General features: G+C 48.8%; 1 protein-coding gene and 1 pseudogene across 3 annotated transcripts in view; one reads left to right on the top strand and one right to left on the bottom strand.

Moving 5' to 3' along the window:
- Ssc5d (scavenger receptor cysteine rich family member with 5 domains) overlaps positions 1-17,905 on the top strand; it is a 30,982-nt gene that overhangs the window by 5,458 nt on the left and 7,619 nt on the right. For 2 of the 3 annotated variants that reach the window (XM_045134059.1, XM_045134058.1), the window contains exons 8-13: positions 1,000-1,176; positions 4,670-4,987; positions 6,048-6,611; positions 6,684-6,998; positions 7,190-7,357; positions 16,307-16,471. In XM_045134059.1, the coding sequence (XP_044989994.1) occupies positions 1,000-1,176; positions 4,670-4,987; positions 6,048-6,611; positions 6,684-6,998; positions 7,190-7,357; positions 16,307-16,471 (1,707 nt within the window). The remainder of the gene's footprint in view (positions 1-999; positions 1,177-4,669; positions 4,988-6,047; positions 6,612-6,683; positions 6,999-7,189; positions 7,358-16,306; positions 16,472-17,905) is intronic. The other variant, XM_045134060.1, reaches the window with a different exon arrangement.
- On the bottom strand, positions 12,015-15,744 carry LOC123454774 (annotated as a pseudogene).

Below are 17,905 nucleotides of genomic sequence, written 5' to 3'. Positions count from 1 at the left end.
CTAACCCAGGTTGACCTGGAATTCACTATGTAGTTTCAGGGTGGCATTAAACTCACAGCCTCAAACTTTAATCTTTTTTTGTTTGTTTGTTTGTTTTTTGTTTTTTTTTTGAGGTAGGGTCTCACTCTAGCCCAGGCTGACCTGGAATTCACTATGTAGTCTCAGAGTGGCCTCGAACCCATGGACATCCTCCTACCTCTGCCTCCCAAATGCTGGCATCAAAATGTAATCTTGAAGGCTTGTGATTGAAGGTGTGCTCCACCATGGCCTGCTGTTGCCTGTTTTTTGTTTGTTTCTTTGTTTTTCAGTTTTTTGTATTTCAAGGTAGTGTCTCACTCTTGTCCAGGCTGATCTGGAACTCACTATGTAGTGTCAGGGTGGCTTCGAACTCACTGCAATCCTCCTGCCTCTGCCTCCCAAGCGCTGGGATTAAAGGCGTGTGCTACCACACCCGGCTTTATTGTCTGATTTTTGATGGTCATAATGGAGGGATGCTACTGGTCCCTAATGGGCTGAGACCAAGGACACTGCTCAACATCCCATAATGCACTGGGTGCCTTCCCCACAGCCCGAGAATGCCAGTGGTGCAAGTCTGAGCGTTAGCCCTGTCACAGCTGTCCCTGCTTTCTTGCTTCCCATGGAAGCCAATTTGCCCTCTCAAGAGTCACCTTTCAAGTTGTTTTTTTTTTTAAGGTAGAGTCTCACTCTAGCCCAGACTGACCTGGAATTCACTATGTAGTGTCAGGGTGGCTTCGAACTCTGCCTCCCGGGTGCTGGGATGAAAGGCTGGTCTAATATATATATATATTATATTATATGTACACACACACACACACACACATATATATATGTAAATTTTTTTCAATTCCTAAGCTCCAACCCCTTCACACTTTTTCCTCCTAGACGTTGGCCCCCAGGTCAGGGATGTGGAAGGCTCGAGGGCTGTGTCTGCACGAGGCGGCTCTTGAGGTGACGCTAATCTCTTCTTCCCCATCCTAGGCATGCCTGTGGGTTATGTGCAGCCCACAGCTCCTGCAGTGCACAGCAACAGGTCAGCGCCCAGCCAGGCAGCACCCAGGCCCCTGTCCACCACAGTGAGCCAGATCCCAGGCTCAGCAGGCCGTTCACCTCCTCCAGCCTCTCCTACTGCTCCTCCAGAGCCTGGGCCAGAAGCTGGTGAGTCCCTCTCTGCCCATGGCCGTGAGACTGGCCCATGGAAACCCTCTTGCAAAGAGAAAAAGAAAAAGAGAAAGTAAATGAGAAAGAGGTGCCCCAGCCCCTGCTCAGAAAGAACTGTGCTTGATTTAATGTGCTCTGCTTACATCGTGCTGAATTATATAGTCATGTCTCTTGAAAAATATTATATAGCCAGGCATGGTGGCACACTCCTTTAATCCCAGCACTCGGGAGGCAGAGGTAGGAGGATCTCTATGAGTTCAAGACCATCCTGAGAATACAGAGTGAATTTCAGGTCAGCCTGGGTTAGAGTGAGACCCTACCTTAAAAAACCAAGAAAAAAAAAAAAAAATATATATATATATATATATATTCATATTCGTTCCCTTTGGGAAAATGTCTACTCAAGTCTTTAACCCATTTTAAATAAAGTTATTCATATTTTTGCTATTAAGTTATAAGCATTTCTTATATCATATATGTATGTATGTATGTATATATATATATATATATATATTTATTTATTTATTTATTTTTGAGGTAGGGTCTCACTCTAGCCCAGGCTGAATTCACTATATAGTCTCAGGCTGGCTTCAAACTCACAGCAATATTCTGTCTCCCACAAGCTGGGATTAAAGGCGTGCGACACCATGCCTGGCTTTTTGAAAAAAATATTTTATTGTTTATTTATTTATTTGAGAAAGAGACAGGGTGATCCAGGGCCTCCAGCCACTGCAAACGACGCATGTGTCACCTTCTGCATCTGGTTTTCATGGGTCCTAGGGAATCAAACCTGGGCCCTTTGCCTTTACAGGCAAATGCTTTAACCACTAAGCCATTTCTCCAGCTTCCCCCACCTTATTTTTGAAGCAGGATCTTGGTCTAGTCCACACTGACCTGGAATTCACTATGTAGCCTCAGGGTGGCCTCAAACTCACAGTGATCATCCTACCTCTGCCTCCTGAGTACTGGGATAAAAGGTGTGTGCCACCATGCCCGGCTACTTACATATTTTTGAGATCAACCTCTTATTAAATATATGGCTTACTGTCTTTCTTTTTTTGTATGTGTGTGGGTGTGGGTGTACATGCATGTATGTACCCGAGGTTAGGTCAGTGGTTGACACTGAAGATCTTCCTCTCTTCATCCCCACCTTTTTTCGTCCTGAGGTGGGGTCTCTCACTTAACCTGGAGGTCACTGATTCAGCTCGGCTAGCTAGTCAGCAAGCCCCAGGGGCCCTCTTGTCTCCATCTCCCTAGCACTGGGATTAGGCATGCACCACCTCGCTCTGCTTTCCATTTGGGTGCTGGGGATTGCATGTAATTCTTCATGATTGCACAGCAAGAATTTTACATTTTACTGACTGAGCCGTGACCTCAGCCCAATTTTATTTATTTATTTTTAGAGAGGGAGGGAGAGAAAGAGAATTGGCCTACCAGGACCTCAGCCACAGCAATTGAACTCCATATGCTTGCGCCACCTAGTGGGCATGTGTGACCTTGCACTTGCCTCCTTTGTACCTCTGGCTTATGAGGGATCTGGAGAGTTGAACATAGTTCCTTAAGCTTTGCAGGCAAGCATCTTAACCACTAAGCTATCTCTCTAGTCCTGAATTTTATTTATCTTTTTCTTTTTTTCTCTCAATTTTTATTAACATTTTCCATGATTATAAAAAGTATCCCATAGTAATACCCTCCCTCCCCCCCATTTTCCCCTTTGAAATTCCATTCTCCATCATATCTCCTCCCCATCTCAATCAGTCTCTCTTTTATTTTGATGTCATGATCTTTTCCTCCTCTTATGATGGTCTTGTGTAGGTAGTGTCAGGCACTGTGAGGTCATGGATATCCAGGCCATTTTATGTCTGGAGGGAGCACATTGTAAGGAGTCCTACCCTTCCTTTGGCTCTTAATTCTTTCCACCACCTCTTCTGCATTAGACCCTGAGCCTTGGAAGGTGTGATCGAGGTGTTACTCAGTACTCCAGTCACTTTTAAAAATCATTTTCTAGGCAGGGCCTCATCCTATCCCTAGCTGACCTGGGACTCACAGTGATACTTCTCCCTCAGCTTCTCAAGTGCTGAGATGCAAGGCATGAACCATCACATCTGTTCTTGGGCTAAAACTCACATTCTTGGGGGGCTGAAGAGATGGCTTATGGTTAAGGCACTTGCCTGCAAAGCGTAAGGGACAAGGTTCAATTCCCCAGTACCCACATAAGGCAGATGCACGTGGTGACGCATGCATCTGGAGTTCATTTGCAGTGGCTACAGGCCCTGATGCATCCATTCTCTCTCTCTCTCTCCCTTTATCTACCTGCACCTTTCTTTCTCTCTGTAGATTAAATAAATAAATAAATATTTTTTTTAAAAGTCACGTTCTCAGTGTTCCAGCACTCTAGGAAGCTCTTATTTCGTTTTCTTGCTGTGGTAGCGAGCAAACCCCCACCTTGTACATGCTAAGCAAGAGCTCTACCACTGAGCTCCAACCTATGGTTTGGGGATATTTCTCCCATTCTGTAGGTTGACTTTTCCTTCTATTGATTGTTTTCTCTGCTGTGCTGAGCATTTCAATTTGTTGTCATGGCACTTGAATTTTCTCTTGCCTGTGCATTGAGGTTACATACACAAAGTCACTGCCTAGACAGATATCATGTTCTGTGCATGCACTCACACACTGAAGAGCATTTGTGACGCTTCCGCTGTTGTGTTATTGTGGATAGTTCTGCCATGAACATTATATGTTTGAATATGCTTTCAGTTTATTTTGAGCTCATCATTTTTTTTTAAGAGAGAGAGTGAGCAAGTGAGTGAGAGATAGAGACACAGAGAAAGAATTGCCACACCAGGGCCTCAGCCACTGAAATTGAACTCCAAATGCTTGTGCCATCTAATGGGCATGTGAAACTTTGTACTTGCCTCACCTTTGTGTGTCTGGCTTATGTGAGATCTGGAGGGTCAAACAAGTGCCTTAACTGCTAAGCCATCTCTGCAGCCCCTTATCATTTTTTAAAAAGAAAGTTTATATATTTGCAAGTAGAGAGAAGAGGGACAGACAGGCAGACAGAGAATGGGTGTGCTGAGGCCTCCAGCCATTGCAAACAAATTCCAGATGCAGGTGCCACTTTGTGCATCTGGCTTTACATGGGAACTGGAGAATTGAACCTGGGTTCTTAGGCTTTGCAGACAAATGCCTTAACCACTAAGCCATCTCTCCAGCTCTGAGCTTATCCTTAATAGCAGAATTTCTGGATTGCAGGGTAATTCTTTAGAATTCTGAGAAGTCACCCAACCAAACCTGACTCATTGTCCCTTGTGGCCAAGGCAGAAGAGGCCTCAATAAATACTTGCTGCCTGGGAGGCAGGACACATGAATGAAGGAGAGCCTGTATACAGGAATGGATGGACACACGCTAAGGGAGATAGACAGGAAGAGGCAGAATAAGAGGGCTGGCTCCTTGACCCTAACGCTTTCCATTTTCTTCCTATCCTAGGGTCACCCCAGCTGCGCCTGGTGTCTGGGCCCAGCAGGTGCTCTGGCCGCCTGGAGGTGTGGCATGATGGGCGCTGGGGGACAGTGTGCGACGATAGCTGGGACACGCGGGACTCAGCTGTGGTCTGCCGCGAGCTGAGCTGTGGGGGACCCCGGCAGCTAGACCCTGCGGCAGGTCGCTTTGGCTGGGGCGCGGGCCCCATCTGGCTGGATGATGTGGGCTGTGTGGGGACAGAGGCTTCACTGTCTGACTGCCCTGCTGCACCCTGGGGGAAGCACAACTGCGCTCACAATGAGGATGTTGGGGTCACCTGCACTGGTGAGGATACCTTAGTCTCATGCTGCCTCTGTGGAAACTAACACTGGCATTAGCTTGACTGAGTCCTCAGCCCTAGCACGTGGGACCACATTCAAACTGCATAATAGGTCTATGTTGGTGGATTACACTCATGTTACTAATGAGGAAGCTGGGCACAGAGGTTAAGCCATTGCCCTCCAGTCCTGCAAGGAAGTGACAGGGCTGAGATACACACCCAGAGATGCTTGCTCCTTCCAGAAATCAAAGATGTCTCCCCTAATGGTGGAAGCTTTATCCTCCCTAAGATTGAAGTGAGCATAGAGGGACTGAAAGCAGACAAACCAACATGAGGACTAGTTAAAATCAACTCAGGCAGGGCATCTGTTTGTGCACTCATTCCCCCCCACAACCCCCGCCATTTACACAGGCCTGGTCTCCAGTGAGGCCCTGAGCTAGGTGCTGGGTACTCCAATTGGAACATACATGGTCCTGGTCTTTGAGAAGCCCATGGCTCATGGAGGGAAAGAGATGTACAAACTGGCAAACTCATGTGATGAGGTAAAGCTTGGAAGGTCCCCAAGATCCACCCTTGGGTTCAATCCCATATTAGACAGACTCAAAAATGAGAGGGGCTGTTATAATCAGAGATATGTTTTATCACAGTGAAAGGACACAGGTTACTTGAAGCCAATGGGAAAGGTACAAGGAGTGGGGTTCAGGAGAGTGGGGTTCTCTCTTAAATAAATAAATAAATAATTTTAAAAATTAATAAATAAGTTGAAAGGGAGATAGCATAGGAAGTGAGTCCCTGATTCGAAGCAGAGGCTGATGAGGTACAGAGAGGACTGGTAGAGGGAGACAGGGCTCAGTCATATCTACATTACAAGTGCCAAGAAGGCAGGAAAGAGTATGGTTTGACTCACCACAGTATTTCCAGGGTCTAACACTGTGCACTGAGCTTAGAGGAAGTACACAATACATATTTGTGACTAAGCAAATGAGTAGGGACTGACTAGATAGAAGGAGGAGGCTGGACAGATTATTTCACCCTCATGGGGTCTCCTCTCCATCTGCTTCCCAGGAACCCCTGGCCTGGATACTGTCTCAGACCCTTTCAGCTGGAGCTGGCTCCCTGGGCTGGGCAGAGATCAGGATGCTTGGCTCCCAGGAGAGCTGGTCACCAAGCCCTCTGCCAGTGTGACAGCCAGCGTGCTGGAGAAAACCACAAAGGCCCCAGGAAAAGTGCCCAAGAGCACTAAGAAGTGGATGACCAAAACTGCAAGGAGACCAACCATGCAGCCCCCTGCGATGCCCGTGACTAAACGCCCCAGGGTACCAGGCACCCAAAGACCCCCAGAAGCAACTTCACGTACCTCTGAGTCATCCAAAAGATCGACCACCAAGGCTCCCCAAAGATGGGCCTCACAAACCACTGCCAGGCTGACTCTTCAGGTCCCCCAGGAGTGGACCTCAAAGACTGTGGCAGTGCCATCCACTCGAAGCCACCAAGAAGTGACCTCTGAAGTCACCACCAGGAAAATCCCTCAAGCCTCCCTGGAGCCATCTGCTGAGAGCCCAGAAGGTTCTCCAGAGTCACCCATAGATCCGTCCCTCTCTCCCAGTGCTGACACTCCCGGGCCATCAGGTGAGTGGTAGGAGAAGGGGACAGGGACATCAGGGAGGCACTCCCCCACTCTGACCTGAGGTCCACCCCCAGGCCCCTTCCGAGTTCGTCTGGCTGATGGGCCCAACAGGTGTGCCGGCCGGCTAGAAGTGTGGCATGCTGGACGCTGGGGGACAGTCTGTGATGACAGCTGGGACCTGCGGGATGCCACTGTGGCCTGCTGGGAACTGGGTTGTGGAAAGGTCAGACCACGAGTGGGCAAAACCCACTATGGCCCTGGGACTGGGCCCATCTGGTTGGATGACATGGGCTGTAAGGGAAGCGAGACTTCACTGATGGACTGTCCCTCGGGAACGTGGGGGAAGCACAACTGTGACCACGAGGAAGACGTGGGACTCACCTGCACTGGTACCAGGAAACAGTAGAGGAGGGGGCTGAGGGAATGGAGTTAGGGTGGGGCAGGGCAGCAGTGCCATCTAAGAAGGCAGAGGTTGGTCAGGTTTTGGACACAGGAGAGGTACTTCAGGGAAGAAGAGGCCAGCGGCAGCAAGGACCTCTGCAAGGGAGGCAGGGCCAACTGCTGCCCAATTTCTCCCCAGGCTATATAGGTGATGATGATTACCCCCCCTGGACCTGGGACCCCACTGCAGGAGATGACCTGCTCCAAGGAACCACTGGAACAGCAGGACCTGGGCACACTGTCTCCTGGGGCACCACCAGGCACCCGGAGGTCCCCTCCCCAGTGACACAGCGCCTTCCAGACACAGGTGAGGGGGCTTAGCAGAGTGGAAAAAATGACTGTGGGGTTCTGGAAAGAACCCTTTTAAAAATACATACAGGGCTGGAGAGATAGCTTAGCTGATAAGGCACTTGCCTGCAAAGCCTAAGGACTCAGGTCCAACTCTCAGCGTCCCACGTAAGCCAGACGCACAGTGACACAAGCGTGCAAGGTCACACGTGTGCACACGGGGGCACACGCATCTGGAGTTCCACTGCAGTGGCTGGAAGCCCTGGTGTGCCAATTCTCTCTCTCTCTCCCTCTTGCATCAAATAATAGAAATGTTGGGTTAGAGAGGTGGCTTACAGGTTAAGGTGCTTTCCTCCAAAACCAAAGGACCCAGGTTCAACTCCCCAGTACCCATGTAAGCCAGGTGCATGCCACGCATCTGGAGTTTGTTTGCAATGGCTAGAGGCCCTGGCACGCCCATTCTCTCTCTCTCTCTCTCTCTCTCTCAAATAAATTATATATAGATATATGTATGCGTTTTATTTATTTATGAGAGAGAAAGAGGTTTATGTGGAGAACTGAACCTGGGTCTGAAACCTTTGCAAACAAAAGCCTTTAACTACTGAGTCATCTCTCTAGCCCCTCCCCGCCTTTTTGGAGACAGAGTCTCATTTAGCCCAGGCTGGCCTGAAACTCAGTATGTAGCCAACTATGACCTTGAACTCTGGATGCTCTCATCTCCACCTCTCACGTGCTAGGATTACAGGTGTGCACCACCACGCCTGGCTTTATGCGAGACAGGGTCTCTCATTGTTCAGATAGGCATCAAACCTGACAGCTGGCTTGAATACCTTACTGTCTTCACTTCTCAAGTGCTGGGATTCAGGTGTGCACTACCAGAAAGATCCCTCTAAGGGAGCTGGCCTAGGCCTTTAAGACCTTCAGCAAGCTTTCCCTGCCTCCAGAGACCCTGAAGGTATTCCTTCCTTGGGCTTTTTCCTCCAGAGTCAGGATAAGGTGATACCACGTGGCTTTAAGAGATCAGAGGAGTTCGTCGAATCTTGAGATAACTAGGGCCACCAAAAAGTGGCCCTACTATACCAGCCTGGGCCCCTTCATCCAGAGCCTCTATGGGAATGCCCTAGGACCCGGAGCCCAGGGTCACCCTGTCAGCATAAAGTTGTGCCCACATCATCTCCCACAAAGCAAGCAAAATCTCACCTGTTCTAGGCGTTCACGCCAGGTCCTGGCCAGGCGGTGGCTCCAGCACAGGCAGGGATACCAGGGGCACAGGGTCTACCTCCTGCCCTTCCTGACCCTGCCCAGCCCCTCTGCCTCAACTGTGTGTCCTGCTCCATGGCCTCTCTCTCCTCCTCCCCTCATGTCCGTCTCTGCTGCTGGCTAGAACCTTGATCCATCCTGGTCTGCATGCTGCCACCAGTACGCATTCTCCTGCTGCTCCTCAGCTTTCTCCCCCCAGCCTGTGCCTAGGACCTGTCTGCATGCAGCCCTCTTTTTTTTCCTCACAGTTGCTTTATTCTTTTTCTTTCATTACCAAGTTCATCAATATCTCTAGTTCATACTCCATTTTCTATCCTCCTCCGTTTGTTTCTCTTGTTTTTTTTTTTTTAATTTTTGTTTTGTTTTTATTTATTTATTTGAGAGTGACAGAGAGAGAGAGAGAGAGAGAGAGAGAGAAAGAAGCAGATAGAGTCAGAGCGAGAATGGGTGCGTCAGGACCTCCAGCCACTGCAAACGAACTCCAGACACGTGCACCCCCTTGTGCATCTGGCTAACGTGGGTCCTGGGGAATTGAGCCTCGAACCAGGGTCCTTAGGCTTCCCAGGCAAGTGCTTAACCGCTAAGCCATCTCTCCAGCCCTCTCTTATTTTATTTTTCAATTTCTCACCCTTCTTATCTAAAAGGTGTGTGTCACCACAACTGGCTTTCAAATTATTTAATTATTTGCAAGCAGCGAGAAAATGAGAGAGAGAATGAATGAATGAGTGGGGCAGGGCCTTCTGCCATTGCAAACAAACTCCACATGTGTTGCAGTCAGGTTCATATTGCTGGCAGAAATCACCCAACCAAGAGCAGCTTGTGGGGGAAAAAAGGTTTATTTTGGCTTATAGACTCGAGGGGAAACTCCATGATGGCAGGGGAAAATGATGGCATGAGCAGAGGGTGGACATCACCTCCTCACCAACATCAGGTGGACACAGGAACAGGAGAATATGCCAAACACTGGCAAGGGGAAACTGGCTATCACACCTATAAGCTTGCCCCAACAATATACTGCCTCCAGGAGGCATTAATTCCCCAATCTCCATCATCTGGGAACCTAGCATTCAGAACACCTAAGTATATGGGTGACACCTGAATCAAACCACCACAACATGCATGCACCACTTTTGCATCTGGCTGTACATGGGTGCTGGGAAATTGAACCCTATTTGAGACAGAGGGAGAGAGAATGGGTGTGCCAGGGCCTCTAGCCACTGCAAATGAACTACAGATGCTTGTGCCACCATGTGCATCTGGCTTACATGGGTACTGGGAAATTGAACCTCGGTCTTTAGGCTTTGCAGGCAAGTGTCTTAACCACTAAGCAATCTCTCCAGCTCTTTCTCTTTTTAAAAAAATTTAAAAAAAATTTAAAAAATTCATTTGAGAGAGAGAGAGAGAGAGAGAGAAGGAGAGGGAGAGGGGCAGGCGCAGAGAGAGTGGGTGTGTCAGGGCCTTCACCTGCTGCAAATGAACTCCAGATGTGTGTACCCCCTTGTGCACGTGTGTGACATTGCGTGCTTGCATCACTGAGCGTCTTGCTTCTGTGGGACCTAGAGGTTCAAACATGAGTTCTTGGGCTTCGAAGGCAAGCACCTTAACCAGTAAGCCATCTCTCCAGCCCTATCTTTCTTTTTAATATTTTAAAAAAATTATTTGACAGAGGGGAAGAGGGAGAGGGGGTGCATGCTAAGGCCTTCAGCCTCTGCAGACGCGTGCACCCGCTTGTGCGCCTGTGTGACATCGCGTGCTTGCATCATTGTGTGTCTGGCAGAGATTCAAACATGAGTTCTTAGGCTTCACAAACAAGTGTTTTAACGGCCAAGCCATCTCTCCAGCCCTTAAATATGTGTATTTTTTGAGGCAAACCTAACAGACTAGTCTTTTTTTTTTTAATGCGAGAGAGTGAGAGACAGAGAGAAAGTTGGTGTGCCAGGACTGTAATTGAACTACGCACACTGTGCCAGCTTGTGCATCTGGCGCATGTGGGACCTGGAGAGTCAAACATGGGTCCTTAGGCTTCGCAGGCAAATGCCTTAACTGCTGAGCCATCTCTCTAGCCTCCCGTTTCTCTCTTTTAATAATTCCGCACTGTCACCCTGTTTCTCACTGATTTCTTTCCCCCCATTTTTTTTTTCTTTTCTTAGTTTTTCAAGGTAGGGCCTCACTCTAGCACAGGCTGACCTGGAATTCACAATGTAGTCTCATGGTGGCCTTGAACTCAAGGCGATCCTCCTACCTCTGCCTCCCAAGTGCTGGGATTAAAGGCGTGCGCCACCATGCCCTGGCTTCTTTCCCCTTTCTTCCTCCCTCCCTCCCGCCTTCCTTCCTTCCTTGTTTGTCTCTTTTTTCCTCTTTTTTCAGGGAGACAGGGTTTCATGTAGCCCGGGCTGGTTTCGTATTCACTGTGTAGTCCAGGATGACCTTATACTCCTGATCTTCCTACTCGGGGCCAGGGTTACAGGTGTGCAGCATTCTCACTGCAGTTTTCAGGCCAACTCCTTCCTCCTGTCTTTCTGGGCTCTTCTTTTAATACCATTTTCATCCACTTATCATCTCTATTTTTTTTTAAGTTAGAAAAGTCTCTTTTTTTTTCTTCAAGTTTTAAAATTAACTGGCGAGATGTGATTCTGACTTGGAAACTTAACCCAAAGGCAGGCTCTCTCGTGTCATTGTCCTCTGGCCCTGGACACATATAGGGAGTTTGGGTGATATCTGTGAGACAGAGTATTAAGACAATCAAGTCCCCCACTCATCAGAGGCTACTGACCTTTGACCCCAAGCCAGCTCTTTAGTTCTAGAAGGCAGGGGTTCTGCGACCAGCAATCGGGGTGACAGAGAGTTTATGTCAGAGGCAATGAGGCTGGGAGGGGAGAAAGAGTTCGATGAGAACAGGGCCCTCTGGGGACCTCCCGCCCTGCACCGTCGCTAAGTAGCTGCCACCACCTCTGGGCTTCCTGATGGCAGGCATGACTTCGGAAAGAAAGAGCAGCTCTGCCACCTGGTCACAAAACCAGGCAGAGGTGCAGAGGAGCGGCACCCCCTGCCTGATTCCCCAGACACAGGTAAGGGTGCTATCAAGGGAGGGATTTCCGTGAACCCTCTGACCCAGCAACCCAGGTGTGCCAGCCCCAACTCTCACATACATTAACTGTATTTATAAATTCATATATATTATAGTTATATGTTAAAAAGAGGGGAAAAAACTTGCCCAAAAAACTCCTGAAGAACCCAAGTGGCCCAGGACGTTCACTGTCCCCCCACCCACAAAAATTCTTTTATAAAATCTTCCAGTGCGATCTTCAGGAGCCCCACCCCCACCCTCACGAGTCCCCTCCCACCCCAGCCCACTTCTGTGTCCCCACAACCCTGGACTGCTGCTGGCTCTAGCCCAGTGCTTGGCGACATCAGTCTCATCTCTGGCCATCCATAGCTGCCATGGCTTTCTGCTGGGCACCCCCCTGTCATGATACTGGGGGCCACGTGGGCTGTGGGCAGTGGAGGCGGTGGAAGGAGTTGGGGGGGGAAGAGGGCGGGATCCAGGGCGCCTGGTGGTTGGGCGGGGATGAGGCCCAGAAGGGACTGAAGTTTGCAGGGGGCGAGCAGGCCACGGTGGTCATGGGGCTGTTGCCGCTCTGCAGACCCTCCGAGGCACGAAGCTTGGAGAACATGGCCAGCGCGTCAGGGAAGTTGGGTGGCGTGGCAGGCGTGTTGCTAGGAGTGCACATCATCTGGGGGTGATGGTGGCTGTTGTTCTCTTGGAAAAACGTGCTCAGGGCGGTCTCGAACTGCCAGTGGGCTGCCTGCAGCAGCTGCTTCGCCTGGTCGGCCAAACACGAACTGGTTGATCATGACCTGATGCCGCAGCTCGTCCATGTTCACCGATATGACGACGGAGAAGGTGCGGTCGCTCCGGGCCGTACGGATCCCGCGGCTGGGAGAGGTGGGGAGGGCTCGGCGGCCGGCTGCGGGGAGGCCGTCCTGGGCTCGCGCTCGCCGCCGCCGCCGCCTGGCGAATGCTGTCTCTATTTTTTCACTCCCCCCCCCAGTCAGCAGTTTCTCTTAAAAAAATATTTTATTTATTTATTTATTTATTTATTTGACAGGAAAGAGGTAGAAAGAGAGAGAAACGGCGTGCCAGGGCCTCCAGCCACTGCAAACGAACACCAGACGCGTGTGCTCCTTTGTGCATCTGGCTAACGTGGGTCCTGGGGAATTGAACCTGGGTCCTTTGGCTTTGCAGGCAAACGCATGAACCGCTAAGTCATCCCTCCAGATCCCCCCTTTTTTTCGAGGTAGGGTCTCGGTCTAGCCCAAGCTGACCTGGAATTCACTATGTAGTCTCAGGCTGGCCTCCAACGCTCAACAATACTCTTACCTCTGCCTCCCGAGTGCTGGGATTAAAGGAGTGCAACAGCACTCCCGGCTGTCATATTCTTCTCTCCTTCCTCCCACGCCGCGTAGCTTTCCTTCCACCTGCCTCTGGATGCTGCTTCCGCTACTTCTCGTTTTCCCGCCTTTTTTTTTTTTTTTTTCCCTTGTGCTCAGCACGCACGTGTGAGCCACCACTAGAGTAGCGGGTCTTCTGCCTCGCGCCTGATGACGTCACAGGTGCGCTGCGCATTCTGATTGGCCAACTTGGTCTAGCCTTGTCATAAGTAGAGAGGGGCCAAGGAGCAGGCTCAGGGACCCGGTGACTTCGGTGGGGGAGGGGGAGGGGGAGTCAAGGTTCGCCGTTCACGAAGTTGCTTGAATAGGAAATAGGCGGGTAGAGGTGCGGTCCCTTGTTCAGTGTAGCCAAAGGTTCCAGAGCCTTCGTTGTTTACTTGATGACCGGGCGCGGCAGCACTATCCTGTAGCGCCCTCTTGTGGCAGCAATGGCCCAATGCAGGGCACCGGCCGCGTCAGAGGCAGCGAGCGCCAAATGGAGGGTCGCTCCTTGTAGGGTAAATGCATAATTACAAACGGTGCAAACGAAATCTGAAGACGGCCACGCATGCAATCCCAAGACTAGAGAAATGACAGGAGCGAGCTGTTATCTTCAGTAGCAAAGAAAACAATGTTTTTGCCTCTTCCAGCTTTAGATACCAGGGATGTTGCGAAGACTCAAGGAGAGCTTGCTTGCTGAGTGGTAGACACGCATGATTCCATCAACTGGGTGACTTGAGCTGCTATACCACTGTTCAGTTCCCCAGTACCCACGAAATCCAGATGCACAAGGTGGCGCATGCATCTGGAATTCCTTTGCAGTGGCTAGAGGCCCTGGCACGCCCATTCTCTCTCATAAAAATATTTAAAAAAACCAAAAAAAAAAAAACCAGTGAAGCCAGGAGTGGTGGCACACCCCTTTAATCCCAGCACTTGGGAGGCAGAGGTAAGAGGATTGCCATGAGTTCAAGGCCACCTGAGAGTACATAGTGAATTCCAGGTCAGCCTGAGCTCGAGTGAGGTCCTACCCCGAAAAACGACAAACAAAACAAAACAAAACAAACAAACAAACAAAAAAAACAGTGAAAGACTGAAATAGATTGTAATATTGGCTCTGGAGTTAGAGCTGAGTTTCATGAGTCTTATGCCCCATGTGAAAAGTAGTGTATTGTTTAGTTTCCATGATTTTGTGTTTGCTCTATAGCTTTTTTTTTTTTTTTTACTACTGATTTGTAGTTTGATATTGATATTAAGAGTTATTATTGAAAGGTGTGTATTTATTTTTGACACACATGCTCAGGTGGGAATTTTACTCGATGCTTTTGTTAAATAAGCTTTCCAATCAACAAACCTACAAGGCTGAATTAGCTTTCTGTTCTTGTTCAATCAAATGGTGTTTATTCATGTATACAGTAAAGGATATATTTTTAATATTCTTATTTATTTATTTGAGAGAAAGAGAAAGACCAAAAGAGAGTGAGTGTGGGCATGACAGGGCCTCCTGCCACTGCAAACAAACTCCAGACCAGTTAGGGCATCTGGCTTTACATGGTGTCTTAGTCAGCTTCACGTTGCTGGGATGAACTTCCAGAGCAGGCACAGTTATGGAGGGATTTATTGAAGCTTACTGATCCAGGAGTTCCATGGTGTCAGAAGAAGCCAGCACCACAACAAGCACACTCTGGGAACCCTGGGCAGAGCTCAGACTGCTCTCTGTGTCCTTAGGCTGGAATTCCAGCTCCGTCCCAAATGCACCTTAGGGCTGGAACCTTGGATCTGCCTGTGACATCTCTTCCAGCCAGGCGGCTGGAAATCCAAGTTACAGCTTTAATAAAACATTTGGGGCTGGAGAGTTGGCTTAGTGGTTAAGGCACTTGCCTGCAAAGCCTAAGGACCCAGGTTTTATTCCCCAGAACCCATGTAAGCCAGATGCACAAGGTGGTACCAGTATCCGGAGTTCATTTATAGTGGCTAGAGGACCTGGTGCACCCATTCTCTCCCTTCCTCCCTCCCCCCTCAAATAAATAAAATAGTAAAACATTTGAGTGTATTGGGGGACAAACTACCATACACAGGTACTGGGGAACTGAATCCAGGCAGTCAGGATTTTTGCAAGCAAACACTTTTAACCACTCTCAAGCCATCTTGCTACCATTTGCTTGTTTTTTGGTTTTTCTTTTTCTTTAATTCACTATATAGTCTCAGGGTGGCCTCGAATTTACAGCAATTCTCCTACCATTGCCTCCCAAGTGCTGGGATTAAAGGTATGTGCTACCACACCCTGCTTTGTTTATGTTTTGAAACATGGTATAACTATATAGCCATGGCTGGCTTAAAACTTGCTTGGTAGATCAGGCTGGCCGAAAATCCTCTTGCTTCTGCCTCCTGAATTCTGGGATTGTATACATGCTCCATCATGCCTGGATAAAAGGTTTTATATTATATATGAACTCTCCAAGAATTCAGCCCCTCCTGTTCCCTAAAATGGGAAAAAATAGTATGTTCTAGACAGCTTAACATGGTGGTTAACACTTGTGGTGTTTTTTGTTTTTGTTGTTGTTGCTATTGGTTGTTTTTTGAGGCAGGATCTCACTCTAGCCCAGGCTAACCTGTAATTCGCTGTGTAATCCCATAGTGCCACGAACTCATGGCAATCCTCCTACCTCTGCCTTCCAAGTGCTGGGATTAAAGGTGTGCTTCACCATACCTGGACATGGTTAACACTTGTAATTCCAGCAATTGGGATTATGAGGCAGGAAGACTGCCATGAATTCAAGGCCAGCTTAGGTTACATAATGAGTTCAGGATAAGCATGGCTACAAAGTAAGAAGCTGCCTAAAAAAAGTTCCAGAAAGTTCATTGTTTCAAAGGTCCTCAGGGAATTGAAATATAAATGCCTTTATTTTATGAGGTAGTTTTATTTATTTATTTTTATTTGCTTGCAAGCATAGACAGAGATAATGTAGGCACCAAGGCCTCGAGCACTGCAAACAAATTTCAGATGCATGTGCCACCTTGTGCTTTTGGCTTTATATGGGTCCTGCAGAATTGAACCCAGGTCACTATGCTCGGCCTCAACCACTGAGCAATCTCTGCAGCTCTGTGAGGTAGCTTTGTCATAATTTTTGCTTTGGAGAGTCAAGAGCATCCTGAGTGGCACCATAGATCCTAGAGGAGGCTCAGTAATGGGTCCTCGGAAGATGTGGTAACGTCAGGCTAGGCTGAGCCCCTGGGGACAATGAGGAGTAGAAACTCAACTCCTTTCACATCTCTGCAGATGACCAAGATGGCTATAAGTCTTCCAGGACATGGGACACATCTTTGGGACCAGATCTGACCCAACAGACCCTTACCACAGCCAAACCTGGACCTACCGTTACCACTGCCACCATCAGGAGCCTGGGCCACCCCTCTCTTGTTCCAAGGACCCATGGGAACACAGGTGAGAGTGTGTGAGGCAGGAGTCTGGGAGTATGTGTTATGGGGTAGAAAGATAGGGGTTCTTTTTTAATGGTTTTTCGAGGTAGGGTCTCACTCTAGCTCAGGCTGAACTGGAATTCACTATGTAGTTTCAGGGTGGCCTCGAACTCACGGCGATCCTCCTACCTCTGCCTCCCGAGTGCTGGGATTAAAGGCATGCGCCACCACACCCGGTTTGTTTGTTTGTTTTTTGAGGTAGGGTCTTGCTCTAGCCGAGGCTGACCTGGAATTCACTATGTAGGCTCAGGGTGGCCTCAGACTCACAGTGATCCTCCTACCTCTGCCTCCCCAGCACTGGGATTAAAGGCATGTGCCACCATGCCTGGCAAAAGATAGGTTTTAAGTTTCCAGGGTTAATCCAATTCTAACCTACAGGGAGACCAAACAGAGCTATACCCTGCAACAGGTCTATTATCTAGACAGACACTGACTGGCTGATTTCTCCCCCAAGGGACACGTGCTGATGCCCAAAGGCATCTTGGGTTGTCATGACTGGATTGGAGTAGTTCACTCATTGACACCTAATTCTTTTCTTCCTGGTCCTGGCATCAAACCCAGGGCCTCATACATGCCAAATGAGCACTCTACCACAGAGCCATATCCCCAGCATTCCATTGGTACCTAACAGGTAGGTCAGGGACCAGGTGAAACATCCCACAATACCCAGGCATGGGCTGGAGAGAGGTTAAGACACTTGCCTGCGAAGCCTAGGGACCTGGGTTTGCTTTCCCAGTACCCACATAAGCCAGATACACATGGTGGCATCTGGGCGCACATGTCTGGAGTTCATTTGCAGTGGCTAGAGACCCTGGTGTGCCCATTTTTTCTCTCTTTCTCAAATAAATATAAATAAATAAACAAGCAGACAAACAAACTCAAGCAGCACAGGAATCAGGGGCCAGGATGTCAACAGAGCCCACTGAGCAACCCAAATCTAGACTGTGCTACGCAAGTCGCTGTGACCAACAAGGAAGGGTTATTGTGGCTCACAGTTGGAGGGACACCATATCTGGTAAACAAAGTACGGCAGCAGGAGCATGACACAGTTGGTCACGTTGTGTCCACAGTCAGGAAGCAGAGAGCACTGAACTATGGGCTCAGCTCTTGTTTCTGTTTTTTGAGATAGGTTCCCCCCCCACACACACACAGTGAGGTAGGGTCTCACACTAGCTCAGGTTGACCTGGAATTCACTATGTAGTCTCAGGGTGGCCTCAAACTCTTGGGAGATCCTCCTACCTCTTCCTCCCATGTACGGGGATTAAAGGCGTGCACCACCATGCCCGGCTAAGGTAGATTCTTTTTTTTGTTGTTGTTTATTTTTATTTATTTATTGGAGAGAGACAGACAGAAAGAGAAAGAGGCAGAGAGAGAGAATGGGTGCACCAGAGTTTCCAG

The sequence above is a fragment of the Jaculus jaculus genome, chromosome 14 (assembly GCF_020740685.1).
Source record: "Jaculus jaculus isolate mJacJac1 chromosome 14, mJacJac1.mat.Y.cur, whole genome shotgun sequence".
Lineage (NCBI taxonomy): Eukaryota > Metazoa > Chordata > Mammalia > Rodentia > Dipodidae > Jaculus > Jaculus jaculus.
The sequence above is the reverse complement of the archived record's forward strand: the minus strand, read 5'-3'. Positions and strand labels throughout refer to the sequence as shown.